The sequence below is a fragment of the Electrophorus electricus genome, chromosome 4, assembly GCF_041902795.1.
Source record: "Electrophorus electricus isolate QZ-2024a chromosome 4, ASM4190279v1, whole genome shotgun sequence".
Lineage (NCBI taxonomy): Eukaryota > Metazoa > Chordata > Actinopteri > Gymnotiformes > Gymnotidae > Electrophorus > Electrophorus electricus.
Window position 1 is genome coordinate 16,301,903 of NC_137500.1, and position 15,723 is coordinate 16,317,625.

General features: G+C 41.7%; 1 protein-coding gene across 1 annotated transcript in view; it reads right to left on the reverse strand.

Moving 5' to 3' along the window:
- The window catches only part of nell2b (neural EGFL like 2b), a 51,935-nt gene that overhangs the window by 16,593 nt on the left and 19,619 nt on the right, over positions 1-15,723 (reverse strand). The window contains exons 13-15 of the mRNA XM_035521844.2: positions 15,365-15,490; positions 6,188-6,310; positions 5,918-6,013 (exon numbers count right to left, since the gene is read on the reverse strand). Coding sequence (XP_035377737.1) covers positions 5,918-6,013; positions 6,188-6,310; positions 15,365-15,490 — 345 coding nt within the window. The remainder of the gene's footprint in view (positions 1-5,917; positions 6,014-6,187; positions 6,311-15,364; positions 15,491-15,723) is intronic.

Here is a 15,723-nt window from a genome sequence, read left to right on the forward strand (position 1 = left end):
TTGTTGAAGACAAGTGAGCTAGTTCCACTGGAGGCCATCCATGTTCATACCTCAGATCATGAACAGTTCCTCTTTTTCCCATACATTCCCCTTTCCACCTTTACTATCATGTTTTTCTTTGTTCCTTAAGACTTTGTTTATAAAATGTTCTAACCTAGCAAATGCTTACCTGCTCTATCTGTTCTTGAGGCTTACCAATGCTTTGCATCTAGCATAAACCCTTTGAGGAGCATTCTTCTTTTTATGGTGGTTTAAAGTCAGCTGTTACTGTTAAGCACAGCAATTCTTTTCTTAACTGAAAGTACTCTGCAATTTTTTTTACAGTCTGTTGCGTCATTTGTTACGCTCACCAATGACCTTTTGCTACTTAGCAATGCACTGAACTGTTGAATTTGAGAGATGTTGAGAGACAACAGCACAAGACTTGTATGCCTTAAGTAAAATCAGCTATAGCCTTTTTCTCAACTATATAGACCATTTCTTGTTGATTCTCTACAATCTGAGGACTGTATATAACCATATAATTCCTACATAACCACATACCCACATTCACAAGGGCAGTGGTAGCTCAGTGGTTAAGGTACTTGACTTGTAATAGGAAGGTTGCTGGTTCAAGCCCTGCCACTGTTGGGCCCCTGAGCAAGGCCCTTAACCCTCAATTACTCAAGCTATACTCTGTTGCTTTACATAAAAGCATCAGCTAAATGTACACTGAAGCAAAAACTCAATACTTTGCCCTCATTGTCATAGCTAGGGTCAAGCAAAAATGTAAAAAAAAAAAATTTCTTAAATAAATATTTTTTCTTAAATAAAACCAGATATATTTGATGTTAAATATGAGAGGTGTTCATGCTCTCTAATGTTTAGAAACATAATTTCACCAAGCATAAACAAAAATGGTGGAAAGTGCCTCTTGAATACTCAAACATTACAAAAGGCATTTTAACTTGCTGAGCTTGCTAAACCTTTGTTTTTATCTGTATATGTACCTTTATCTTTCTTCCTAGGGGACAGACTTAACTATACAGAGACACCCTGCTTCAACAGACATCCTCATTAATGCCTGAGAGTCCTTCCTTTGGTGCTTTACACTGAGCACAAGTGTCCTGAAGTGCTGCGTCCTCAAGAAGAACCAGCGTAACTGAGGGAGCTTGAGCAATGACCTCTGTGTAAGGACTAAAACATCGGACTTCATAAATTTAAGCCACTTTGGTCTCAAGAGCTTACTTCGATTTCCTGCACACATGTTTAAGGGGACAGCGAGAGATGTGGCCCCAAGCATTGAACCCTGGGGAACTACTGTAATTGGGTTCTCATTTATGGGCAGCATGTCTGTTTAGCTTCTGAAGCACTCCTTAGGTTTTTTTAACAGTAAATGTATTCTTTTTTTACTATTTCTGCAGTGGGAGGATGATTTTCTTAAATGCGTAAGGTCTGTTCTACTCTGTGGATGAGGTGAGAGTAGATGCATGACTATACCTTTATTTATTTTGCATTAAATCCACACTGATAGTGTATTTGCAGGCATATCTTGGCAAGCAGGAGAAACATGGATTCACTGAAAAAAAGGATTGGTCTTATATGCTAGAAGAGGTTCACATACTGAGCACTGTGTCACATACGGCACACCATGTGTGACTGTCAACCTCTCAACCTCTTCTGACAAGAGGCTGGGTTTTCTAAACAACTTAAGTTCCTAAACAACTTAAGTAAACCAACTTGAGTGTAAATGTTGTAACTACATGTATTATGGAAATCTGAATGATGTTTTGGCTCTATTCTGTTCATAGGATATACAGGTATATTAGTTAAATAAGAAAAGTTGATAAGCTGCACTATTTAATATCCAACACAAAAGTGCAAATCAGAATATTTAAGAACTGTCATGTACTGCTCCTCTTTCCACTGGTCACATGGTTTGGCCCCCGCCGCGTGCAGTGGAATGCAATGTAATTTTTTGTTTATAGCCACACATCTGGTGTCTGCGCAAACCTGCAGACGGTTTAGTGTGTATATTATATGTGTATTTAAACTGACGCTGGTGTGCGCTGTGTTGTCAGTCGCTGGATGTGGATGTGTATGTATGTGTATTGTTGCTCGTTAGTGTTTTGTGTTTCATGATGTTCCATGTACGTTTACACCTTTTTTGTGAGTGCCCTTGTCTTCTATGTTTCACAATAAATGTCTATCACCGTCGAGGGAGTCTGAATGTCCTGCTCCTTGCCCTGTGGCACTCGGGCCATAACAGAACGACTGACCACCACAGGATGCCTACTCTCTCGACGCCAAACGGACTTCCTAGAGGGAAGTGCTTAGGCATGTCCCAAGCTGCTGCAGGGATCCCTGGATATTGAGGAGAGGACTGGGACCGGCGTTTGCGGCCACTCCAAAGGAGGAGTGGAACGCCCCCTGGAATTTCTTGTGGGGGCTAGGGCTACCGAGCCAGGACCAAGGAGAGCCAAGGAGTTCCATGGGGACCATGTCAAGGCGGTTTGGTGAAGTTGGCTAGGTCCCCGGCTGGCGAGGAAAAATCCCAAGTTCTTCCTCTTCTGTGGACACACCAGGATACTGCATGGGTCCGCCCATACCTCAGGAGGTGGACTGCCTCTGGGGCGTTTCGAAGGCGGCTGGAAAAAGGAGGACCGTTAAAGAGAGTAGCACGTTCGGAGCCGGGGCGGACGTGCACCTCTGCATGTCCAGTGGGGCCAAGGACACGCCTCCAGTGCCTGTGCTCCCAGTGGGCGCTGTCTTACAGCGCCTTATGTGTGTGTGTATATAGATGTATCTGTTTGTGTATATCGCTGACTTTTGTGTGTCTACAGGCACATGGTCACATTATGTGGAGCTAACCGGACTGCCATGAGAGAGGCATGGACTCTGCCTTTCTCCCTCCTACTGAGAGGTCAACCTTGCTGGCAGTTCCTAGCCCACCTTGTGTTGGGTGGGCACTAGGCATTGCTGTTTGTTTGTGTGTTTGTGTATATGTGTACACAGCCGCCTGGCGTTCGCAGTCCCAGAATGAATACAACGGGAGCTGTGGCCCTTGGTGGGGGGGGGTGGGTTCTGTCACGGACTGCTCCTCTTTCCACGTGGTTCGGCCCACTGCATGCAGTGGAATGCAATGTAATTGTTTTTGTTTATAGCCATGCCTCTGGTGTCTGTGCACACCTGCAGACGGTTTAGTTTACATATCATCTGTGTATTTAAACCAATGCTGGTGTGCTCTGTGTTGTCAGTCGTTGGATGTGGATGTGTACGTATGTGTATTGTTGCTAGTTAGGATTTTGTGTTTCACGATGTTGCATGTACTACGTTTACACCTTTTGTGTGAGTGCCCTTGTCTTCTATGTTTCACAATAAATGTCTATTACCGTCGAGGGAATCTGAACATCCTGCTCCTTGCCCTGCAGCTCTCGGGCCGTTACAAGAAAACCCTAACATTAAGAAATGTACTGTGCAGGAGAAACATATACAAATTAGAGGATATGTCTGTTGCCTCAGTGAGAAAGGAAAACATTTTAAAATTCAAGGGTAACTGAATATGCATGGTGACTCAATATCCAGCTGTCTAAAAACACAACTTTCAAGAAACCAGCTAACCATATGCAAAATGTGTACTCTTTAGTAATAAACCAGTGTGCTGGTTGGGATACTGCCTGCCTTTTCTGAGGTGTTTATCAAAGGAGATTGTGAAACAAGTACTTAAGTTTAGGTAATGGGTCTAAATCTTTATAATACTAATTCTATTAAAGAGGAGCGAGAATAAAGTCCTTTAATTGTTATTATTAAAGCCAGGTAATTAGCATGAAAGAGTTTCTATGACCTGGATATGTCAAGGACTCCAAAATATTTCAAACCTCAGGTATTTCAAAAGGGGAAACCTTTTTACATTTAAATTATAAAAATATCCATCGGCTGGGATAAAGACCAGCATTGATTTTATACACTGACATATTATTATTTTGGATATAAATCAAGTTACACATTAACCAGAATTGGTAGGTGAGAAATAAAGCAGAAAACATTGTTACGTTTCTAAAAAACGTAGGCTCGTGTAAAATCTCATTCAAAAATCTTTCTGTGTCACCATGGATCATGATGGAGCCAATGCTGCTCTCAGGATCACCTCTTGTGCAAAGCAAATAAAGGTGCTTCTTGATGAGGTGTTTGGAACCTACACAGGTGTCCAGAGCCGAGCATCGGACCCGCACAAGTTTCATCTCTGTATAACAGCTCAGAAAACTGGATAACTTATCTTTTGCATTTTTCATGTCAGCCTTACTTAAATATGCAATGTCCTTCTCTTTCTCTCCGTGGTTGCGCTGTGGCAGAAATTTGCGAAGGTTGGTGAGTTTGAGAGAACACCTTGTGCATGCTCAAACAGTTAAAGGGGAGATTAGAAGAGATTTAAAACCAGATGGAGGGGAGTCACGTTTTAGGCAGCTATTTTGTGTTGGCTCATGTGACACAGACCCTAACAATCCCCTTGTCTTAAACCCCAGCTTTTAAGCCTGGGGTATTATCGACAGTATGATCTCCCACTCACATACTTATTTCCCACAGCCGGATGGATGGATGGATGGATGGCTGGATGTTCTTCACAATACACTGCTGCTTCTCTGACTGAGGAGATTTTATTGTGAAGATAAATGCAGCTCAGCACACATGTGGAATGCCAGTAGTGATCCTATACAAACCATTCATCTGTTCTTTTATTTTTATACCTGTAAATATAAGACCTGGCAAAACTAATGGATTGCTTTTTCTATTCTAATCTGGGAAGCCTTATTAGCAGTGCCAACAAGAGGCATCACAGACATTCTAGAACTGACAAGGGCCCCCATAGCAAAGGAGAAGGCTTAATAACACAATCCTGTTTTAACAGAGAAAAGGAGATTTTAGTAGAACAGAGCTCTGAGTGTGGTTCCTGAATACTACTGTGTGGCTTTTAAAAATATGGCCAATTTCATAACATTTAAACACTTGAACAGTGACATTTCCCTAAAGGCCTGGCAAGATAAGAAATATGATGGGGACCTTCTGTCAAGGGTAGAAAAATAACTGTCACTTTTTCAGTCTCACTGTCAGTTTCCCCCCCAAGAATAGGAGAATTACATGACCGGATAGGGAGACAGCCAATCATGCTGGGGCTTCACTAACTGGGCAGCTCTCTCACACAACCTAGTTGCTTTCAAACTTAGCATCCATTTCTGAGGGCCTCCCCTCACCCCCCTCACTGCACTCTCTCTCTCTCTTTCTGTGTCAATCTCATCCTAACCTGTCTTCTTTCTCCTCCATCAAGCCACTGTCACTCACACATAAGTGAGCGTGAGTTGTCCTGGCACTTGAAATGCTAGCAGAGTCTCTAGCCAGATGTCCTGCTGCGGCACGATTATGCAATGAGCAACACACAACATGCACACACACGCACACACACACACACACACACACATATACACACAGCATCTCACAAATAAAAGAAGTGCCAATAAGAGTTTCCACCTCCATTCTGCTGGCCCAGATGGTATTGCATCCTCAGTAGTACGTGTGTTTGTGTGTGTGTGTGTGTGTGTGTGTATGTATGTGTCTCAAATCTTCTCTCACTTCAATGCCTTCCTTTCTTATTATCATACCATGCCCATCAACCCGCCACATTCACAAACAGAGGACCTTCCAGAATCTATTCAACATTTGATCCGCCACGCTGGTGGTGTGACAGCCACCATCAAAACAAACCAATATCTCCTTGTAGGTTTAAGTGTTTGTCATCTTTCAAGATGCCATGCTCTGTACCATTTCTCACACCTCACTAACAGGGTCTTCTTTTGTTTTATTTTGTTTTGTTTTGTTTTTAATCCTGCGCATGTAACTGAGGTGAGGCAAGACTGAGAGTAGCAAGAGATAGCAATACTCTTACCGGTTTCGCATCTCTTCCCTGTGAAGCCTTGTTGGCACACGCAGGTGTCTGGTGCAAAGCAGGAGCCTCCATTATGGCACAACCCATCACACTGTGCTGCAGAGCAACCACGCACACACACACAATCACACACAACCAACCGGCACACAGTTACTTGGGACAGAACTAATTAAGAGAAATGAACAAGGCTGTCATGAGTCAGCGCCGCTGCAAGTGAACAGTGCTGCTGAGCTCCGTGTTGTTTGAAAGGCAGCAGCGATGGGAGCTCACCTCTGCAGACGGTGCCGTTACCCACGTAGCCCGGCTTGCAGGTGCAGCTGTGTCCCCCCACTGTGTTGAAGCAGAGCGCGTTCTTGTCACAGCTGTGGAGTCCGCTCGCACACTCATCATGCTCTAATCACACACATAAACACAGGGACCATGAATATGACTCACAATTCACATTTTCTCTCACTTTTACACAAACACACACACTTTACCTCACTTCTGCCCTTCAGTGTCGGTACTGAGCAATCCCATCTCAGAGAGAAGGAAGAGTAAAGGGACTAAAAGAGTTGCTGAAATTAGCCAGGACTTAGTGTCTCTGGCTCTGAGATACGTGGAAACACTGGCTGTCGCTGGCGTATCCTGACCCTTGAATGCAACCCATTCCTCAGCATGCTAAAAATGCCAACTTACTGCTTCTGCTGGTTCAGAACAGCTTGTTATCATTTCCTACATGGGAAAAAAAGTCTCCTGGGGGTCGCTCGTGGCTGCAGAATGGCATCTCGAGGCGAAGGAAGGACTTGAAATTCCAGAGGAGTCATTTCTTGAGCGGTAAAGAAGAGGAGAAGCTACCTGTGGTAGAATGGCACTCAGCTATAGCGAAATGATCCTTATTAATATTCATAAGTCTAGCACTACACTGAGCTGTGCACCTCAGTCATGAGAGCACACGTTGGGCTGATTTGACGTACAGGAGAAGGAGACATCTCTGCTTCCATCAAGAAATAAACAACATTTCTACTAACCTTGAATAACACCCCACTTCATATGAACATTCTATAATCTCACAAAAAATGTCAAGGTAGGCATCTCAACTGATATTTTTTTTAGAAAAGCCACAGGTATTCTGGGTTTGCAATCACAAAAACCCCTACATCATTTTCCTCACAGAGTACAGGCAAATGATCCTATCCTCCAAATGCTCCCTAGCTTAGCAGCCATTAGAGTCTTCATGAAATATCAAGAAACCCCTGTGTATCCTAATGTGAGTCGCCTGGTTGACATCTAAAGTGACACTGATTGCCCTTCGATCAAATACATCAGCTGCTTCTAATTGAAAACCTTTCTCTCTTGAATTTAAGCAAAATTGCTCCATGCAGATGAAGCTTTGTAAAAGGCATGTTTTGATGAAGGCAGTGAATTTACTCTCCAGAGTCATGCTACTTTTCAGGCCTCAGCATCTGCCACCTGCTTAGCTGACAGTAATGATAAACTATGCAGAGAGTGATCACAGAGTGGATTTATTTTGTGTGTTTAAGAAAGAGAGAGAGAGAGGGTGTGTGTGTGTTTGGATTATGTATGCCATTTCCTGCACTCCTTGAAACAACAGACATACAAAGAAAGATTTACTTTGTATTGGTGACTGTAACACTTAAGAGATCCTTCATTGTAGTTTTTCTTTTCTTTTTTCAAATTTTACTTTATAAATTTGGCCAAACCTTTATTGCAATATAATATGTAAAATGTAAAATGTAATTATGTATTGTGTAGAGTACACCATGTTGAAGTTCTTTTATTAACATCTTTTTTCCTATTTTTCTTTTTTCCTATTTTAGTTTTAACTCCAAAGATTTCTAAGTGAATATGTCGTCAATTGCAATTTAAGGTCTTATTTAACAAACACATTTTACATTGCCATATCTTTGCCGAAAATGTCAAATAAATGGTCAAGGTCATCAATGGAAAAAGTGTGTGAACCTCTAGGAAAAAATGATCTATTTAAAAGAGGGTATGCTGTTGCAGTCTACAGAGCCTTCAGATAATCAGTAATAGTTTGAATATGTTTTGTGCTACAAGGCCAAAGCCACATAACAGAGTTTAACAACTTCTGGGCTTCATGGGTTCTTGAATTGCATCTGCATATTACTGTGATATGCATAGTAACACTTGAGCAGTTGCCTGCTGAGATGTCCTTGATTGGTTTAGAGGAGGCTGCACAGATCACCACCAGTGTCTGGACCATTGATGTAAATGGCTCCTAGGTTATTGGATGGATAAAAGTAGTACCAGTTCAGTCATGCCACTAAAGAATGGTGCTGACAACCAGGGGTGTTTCTAGGATTTGAAAACATCCAGGGATAGTCAGAAACCCCACAGGTGTGTTTCAGAGCAGGATGGTGGCCAGTTGAGGCATAGGCTAAGTATATTCTCACATTCAACAAACACAAAAGAATTTAATGTGCCTTGCATATTAGTGCTGTGTAATGCAGTGGTGGTGAGCGAAGGCAAACACACATGCGAAGTGCTGGCGCTTTGGATGTTAAGTGAAACGGAACTAACGAAGGAAGCCATAACGAGCATGACAAATGGAATAGAATAAATAAATAATATGTTTAATAACAAACAAACAAACAAACAAACAAACAATAACTGAACAGAACCAAGGACAGACAGCAATTACAGGTTAACAAGGTGTGTGCGAGATTTATGCAACTAAGGAAATAGACACTAACGGTTAAGGCAGCACAGACAACAAACAGAGTGAAAGTAGAATAGACGAGCGAACAGCAGAGGACTAAACAAGGAGACCAACAGAGACAGCGAGGGTAACTACACAGGGAGCGTGGGGAGAAAGTACATAGGAACGAGGGGCAAGATCAAACGGGAAGCGAGATTGAACAGGCATATACCAAATATATACGAGCAAAGAGCGAGGACAGACAAGACCTAAAGAGAGACAAACAGGATCGAGGACAAATGAGATCTAACTAATGACAACCATGAACAAGGAGCAAGGACACACGAGCTCTAACTAAACACATAGGACAAACGAGATCTAACTAGAAACACAGTGAGCGCGAAGAAACGAGAACTACCCAGAAACCACGAAAGACATATTACCAAAACACATATAAGCGAAGGAGCGAGGAGAAACGAGAGCTAACCAGAAACGATGAGAAACAAAGAAAGAGCAACAAACAAGAGACACAGGAACAGGGTTTACATAGGACTGCAATTAGGGACAAGCTCAGAACAGCTAAACAAAAGGGGAGGAGACATGGAACCATGGAGGCGAAAACAGGGAAACCCGGAAGTGACTATGTTGCCATGGAAACGGGGAACGCTTTGGTCTGCGGACGTGACATGATGTATGAAAATATATATTTTGTGCATTGCTTCCTTTGTATTAATATAATCTTCATTCAATTAAACTATTTACCTTGGGTTTTACAATCGTGAATTTCACAAATTCATGATTTACTGTCTTCATAGAAAAGTAGGACAGCTTATTCTGTAAAAGGCTTCGAAAGAACATTTGTGTTAAAGAGTCATCAGTGGAATGTTTTAATCATGGTTTAAATAAGCTTCATAATAAACTCAACAATATGTCAATCTCTCTTCAAAACCAGTTTTGAAGGCTAACATTCCGCCAAACTCTACCACTCCTAGAAGAAAAACTATTCAGGGTTATACTCATATCAGGACTCAAGCCCTGAAAGAAAAACTAGCCACACCCCCGGTGACAACAACAGATCACAACTCGCACTGGCAAGAGAGTGAGCTGAGCAGGCCAGGAAGAAATAGAGAAACCAGGGCAAAATCACTTCACTGGGAATATCCAATGGCGAAGTCCAGAATGCACCAATGGAGGGCTGAGAGGTGTGGCTGTGGGAGACAGAGGTGGGGCTATGGCAGGGAGGTGGAGGAGCAACAGCGGGGCGATGGAGATGTGATGGAGAGGTAAGGGAGGGAAAGTTTGAGATGTGGATGTGGATGAGAGGAGGCCGAAAACAGTTGTGCAGGGACAGCAGGCATTGGACTAGATGAACAGTGAGTAAGTTGGGGCAAAAATGGAAATGGGAGGATTAAGGTGGAAGAATGTGTACGAAGGAAGAAGCAGTGACAGAGGGTGACTGTCCCTGTCACACTGCCATCACCTCCAGGGAGTGTCTCCTGTGCATGACACTGTCCACATGTCCCTCTGCACACAACTGCCCTTTTCCATCAGGGCCACACCCATGCCAATCATGCTGGGCTACACCAACGGATGTCTATAGCGTTATGGGGGCATGGAAGGAAGGATATGTGAGTGCTCCCAGTAAGAAATGCAGGTATGTCTTTGGCTCTGGAATAATAGCCAAATTCTTCATCACAATTGTCAGTTGTGGCATGGAAATGGGATGGGTGAGATGAAAAAAGTTGTGTGTTGACAGTGTGACATGTAATAATATACTTAGGTAGAGAAATCTTTATGTCAAATTCGATTAGTCTAATTTGAAAAGTGCGTTTGTTTTTTTTGTTTTTTTGAGAATATTAAATGATGAGAGGATAGTATGGTATAGAGGACAGCATGACAAGTAATATGAGTATAAAGTGATATTATGTGTGTTGTGTCAAATAGTAAAACTATTTATCTGTTTATAATAGTGAAATGAGATATTGGTCATTAGATGCATGTGGCTTGGCTTTCTCATAATCATAGACTCAAAGAGGGTAAGAATAGAATTACAGGAACATATGTGTCATTACCAGATGAGTTTAACACTATGCTCATTCTGAGGTCAGCAACAACTCCAGTAAAGTGAAACTCTACTAATTTGAGCAACTCCACCCTAGCCCTAGCTCTAGGCCAGGATGTCAAGAAAGTCAACAATAAGACAGCAGCAGTGATAATGGTGTTTGTTTATAACAGTTCAACAGTCAACACCCAGGCAAGCTTTTCAGCAACTACCAGAACTGGGTCTGAAGGAACATCAGCATAACTGGATACTGGATTTCCTGAGGAGCAGGCTACATATTACAGAGTAACCAGCCTCCTATCCTCCGGAGTTCCTCAGGGGTACATGCGCTGCCACCCACTCTTTGTTCACACACAATTGTGTTGTACAACACAGCTCAGGGATCATCCTGAAGTTCACAACCATTGTGGGACTTACCTCTGACACTGATGAAGTTGCGTAGTGGCCTCTTTTGGTGATTGTTCTGTTCTGTTCTGTTCACACTGAGTGATTAGTTAAGATGAACTCACCATAGGCAAGAAGTGTACATCTCAAAAGGACATTAATAAGAAATGGTTCCATATCAAACACTACAAAATACACAGGATATGCTTTGATTCAGTTCTACTGAAGCATTCGGGTGAGCACAAATAGTCTATTATCCCAAGGGCATCAAACTGCTGAACAGTCAATAAATATACTGGAAACGTCCCCCACCTCACCACTGTCAATCACTTATGCTGACATGTTTTACTGCTGTTACTTGTATTACTTGTCACTTTAATGTTCTTGTATTTATACTCTGTAAATTGCATCATCCTACTGAACATGTGTACTTTGTCCCAGTTTCCCCTTCCTGCTGTCACAGTTCCCACGACACCCTTGCCGCTCTTTTTTTTGTTTCAAGCTTTTCTCTGCCTTCTCATGTTTTGTACTCTCCCCACCCACTAATTATCCTCACCCGTGTCTTGTGAGCCCATTTGTCTGTGTATATACCTCCTTGTGTTCAGTTCTGTCTTTGCACAGATTCTGTAATAGTTCTCACTGTTTTCACAACTTGGTTTTCTTGTCTGTTCATCAATTTCTTTTATATATTATGCATTTTCCAAAAACCAGACTCTGACACTGGACAGTCTGTATGCTTGGATTACCTAATAAAGACAGCTGTCCTATGCACTTTTGTCTGGCCTTGCAAGAATTCACCCTACTTCACAGCTGCATACATAAGAACTATGGATATATGTACAATATAAACATGAGTCTTGGGTTATTCTTTCTTGCTGCAATGCATATATAATGCTGAAAACTACAGTATTTCAGTATGTCACTGGTGACATCTTGGGTATGAGATGACGGCAGGATGAAGGAAAGTATACCAGAGTTAAACGGACAGGGGGCTAAAGGTAAGAACTGAAGTTATGTGCCTTGTGTCAGTAGTTGAAACTCTGAAATCTGTGGTAGACCAAATTAGTGAGTTTCCGTGGGGAGCTGAAAGAATCAGAGAGAGGATAACAGTGATGATATGAAATACTGAAATAGACTATGAGAGAGATGTAACATGTTATAGCAAAGATGACACTTTCTGCCAGGATTGAAGTTAAAATGAAAGTAGTGAGATCATCCTTACCTATATACTGTGATGGTGCAATATATGAATCGATTGCAGAGTTAATGAGTGTCAATGAGTGCTATCAGTATAATGAGCAATGGCACCTCGGCCACATCTGTGTCCTATTTAGAGGTTGTTGCTGTGTAGTTAAGAAAATGGATTTATATGAGCTAATAGAGAGACAAAATAAACAATACCACTTACATTTTATAATGCAGTTAAGTTTTAGCTTGAATGTAAGAAGTATCTTCTTACAGAAGGAGGGATGAAAGAAAGGTTAACAGTCAGGTACCTAATGTTCCCTAGCAGGCACAATAAAAATATGTATAACAAAATGAAAACAAGAAAAGAAAAGAAAATGTTGATCAGAGGGAGAAGCTGAAGAGGATGTACAGAAATAGCAGTCTGGAGTGAGGCAGGACTGGAACCTGGACCTCCAGCGGAAAGGTCGACATCATCAGACTTCGGTATTGTGTGAGAAGTACTGTGCAATGGATGGCGGTTCGGTGAAACTAGGCTTGCCCAGCTGTTGTGTTTATTAATATGATCACATTTTAGGTGCCATTCATGCAAAAAATCTGGGTGATTACAAAATGTTCACCAGTGTTTTATTGCAAGTGTATCTATAACTTACACTGATGGAACTCTAGCAACTTTCTGCCATATGGAAGTAATTTGGGAGTGCCAGAGATGCTTGTGCTTTCTCCAGTGCATCTCTTCATACCATCTAATATTGCCAAGCATCTCAGTGCATAGGCCTCAATACTCTGTGCTAACGGATTAGTGATACTCCCCATGACCTGATAACTCACTTAGCTGCTCTAAACTGATTACTTGGACAACCAAGACAGCCAAAGCAATTTGATAGCTTATACAAACTGAGTAAACATTCCAACTAGGTCTACAAGCAGCTGTGACAATGTCATGGTTAGTCCCTCTCAGCTTCCATGTTCCATGTTTTCCCTGTCTTGTGTATTTGAGTTCCACGCCGTAGTTTCGTTTTCTCCGCCCCTCATTTGATTGCTCACACCTGTCCCTTGTTTCTACCTTGTTGTTCATGTATTTAAACCATGTCTGATTCCCTGTGTTTTTGTTGTTTGCTGCGTTTGTGTGTTTGGTGAATGTTTTTGAAAGCCCATATATGCATGTTTTTAAGTTTATACTCAGTGCCTTTGTGTTTATGCTTGCCTTTGTTATAGCCTGCTTCCCCTGTTTGCCTTCGTGTGTTTTATTTGTTTGATCATGTATCCCCGTAATCTCCATATTGGCTCAATGACACTGGACTACCCTTATGACTACGACTCTGGATTTGCCCTTAATAAATCTTGCTCTTCTCCGCACATGCGTCTGCCTCCTTACCACTCACCGTTACAGACAAGTGATGCTATCCTAAAATAAGAACAAAGACATGCAATAAATTATGATTAACAGCCAGTCAGCAAAGCTTGTGGGCATGCGTGCACACGTGTGTGTGCGTGTGTAAATCCGAAGAAGGTTCTAGGTGAGTAACTGCAGTGTACTGTAGTAAGAGATGTAGTGAAATTTGTGTACTTCACTACAATTTGGAATATCAGTATATTAATGATATTGTGTGTATTGTGTAGGTGAACTGGAGGCCCCCACCACTAAGCTTTCACCACTCCAGCGCTGCCTGTTGAGGGAGGCACTTGGTCACTACCTAACCATTAACACCCACACCTGGTCCTATCCAGTTATTGCATGTATATACCCAGCAATTTCCTTCCACAAAGAATTTATATGCACTTTCTATAGACAGACTGGTTTTCTGCCTTGTTTTTTCTATCTGTTTTTTTTTTTTTTAATCCATTCTTAGGTACTTGGGTATTTCCCAAGTGCTTACTTGGTGCGCTCCATCTGTTTTTTTGAATCTGTGTCTCTGTTCACATTTACAAATATGGATGTCAGTATAGATCCTGTCTGCCAGTGTTTGGACCCATATCTGCTGCAGCAGAATGATTCCTGGAATTGTTCCAATAAAGCTGCTTCCTGAGTGTATCCTGCCTCCTCACACTCATTACAGGAGGTGTACTTAACAATTTGAAAAAAATGCAGGGAACAATTATAACTTCAGTGTTTTAAATGATTTGCATTGATTCTTAAGCAAATAATTTGTCATAGGTTTTTGTTACAAGATATGTTAATCCATTAAACTGTTTCTAATGGTTTTCAGGTTCAAAGATAATGTAATGCTGGCTTGCGGATTACCTTGCTATTATCCCAGAAAGGAAACAGGCACCATTCTCTGTGGCTGATTATGCGAATAAATAATTGAAAATGCTAATGTGTTCCTGCTTCATGCACAATATAATAAACATTCTTAGTGTTATGCTTGCTGTAATTAGAGATACACTGCCTTCATCTGTTCGGTAGGATTAGGAGAGGAGAGGTGTTTTTTTCTGTGGTAAAAAAGAATGTCTTGCAGTTCTTGCTATAATCTAATGCATTTAATTCCATAATTTTATACAGATATGTTTCATATTAGCACACCATTAGGCTCCACTTCTATGGGCTGTAAATAACTTCTCGAAAAATGTGATGATACCACACTTCCTCAACACTTAGGCCTAATTCACCTGTTTGGTAGACCAAAACAAAGAGAAGACTAACAGCATTATATGCTCGGAGCCATCTCTGCCCTGAGTGGGCTGGGTGATGTAAACAAGCAGACTGCTTGCCTTGGAAGTGATCCGCTCGCCCCAGCTAATGAGCTAGCACGTCGGAATCTTCAGCTTAGTCTGGTGCAATTAATCGCTGACACTCAGTTGAAACCTCACACCACATAAAGCAGGAGTGGTGTATGTGTTCATTTTGAAAATAAAGTTTATTTCAATATTTTTCCATAGATAACCTCAGTGAAAAAATGTTATAGTGCTTTCCTAAATCCCACAGCATGTATTAGCATACATACTCAAGCACATATGAAAGCATGTAGTAGACATCTTTATTAACAGATATGAACAATACATAGTGTGTGCCACCTGTACATTTTAGTACTTTTTTACTCTCTGTATCCCCCCTTTTGTTTCTATCTTTATCTCTCTCTCTCTGTGTGAGTGTGTGTGTCTCTCTCTCCCTCTGAATCTCACAGATGCCACTGAGCCAACCATTACTCACCAGTGCAGGAGTAGTCATCGATCCGGATGTAGCCGGTATGGCATACACACATGAAGGATCCCGGAGTGTTCATGCACACGGTGTTCTCTCGGCAGTAGTGTCTCCCCTCTGCACACTCATCCACGTCTGCACCCAACAGCCATGCAAGAATGAAAAAAAAAAAGTTCAACACTGCCATCAGCAACATTTTATTCACAAACACAGTTGTCACAGCAGATTTAGTCCAAAGAGATCATTTTAGAGAACGTTTTGAGGAATAAGAAAACTTGCTTGACATGCTGGTGGACGTTCCCTAAACAGCAAAAGACATTACGCTAGAAATTCCACAATACTGATCAACTCAGGGATGTTCCATGACT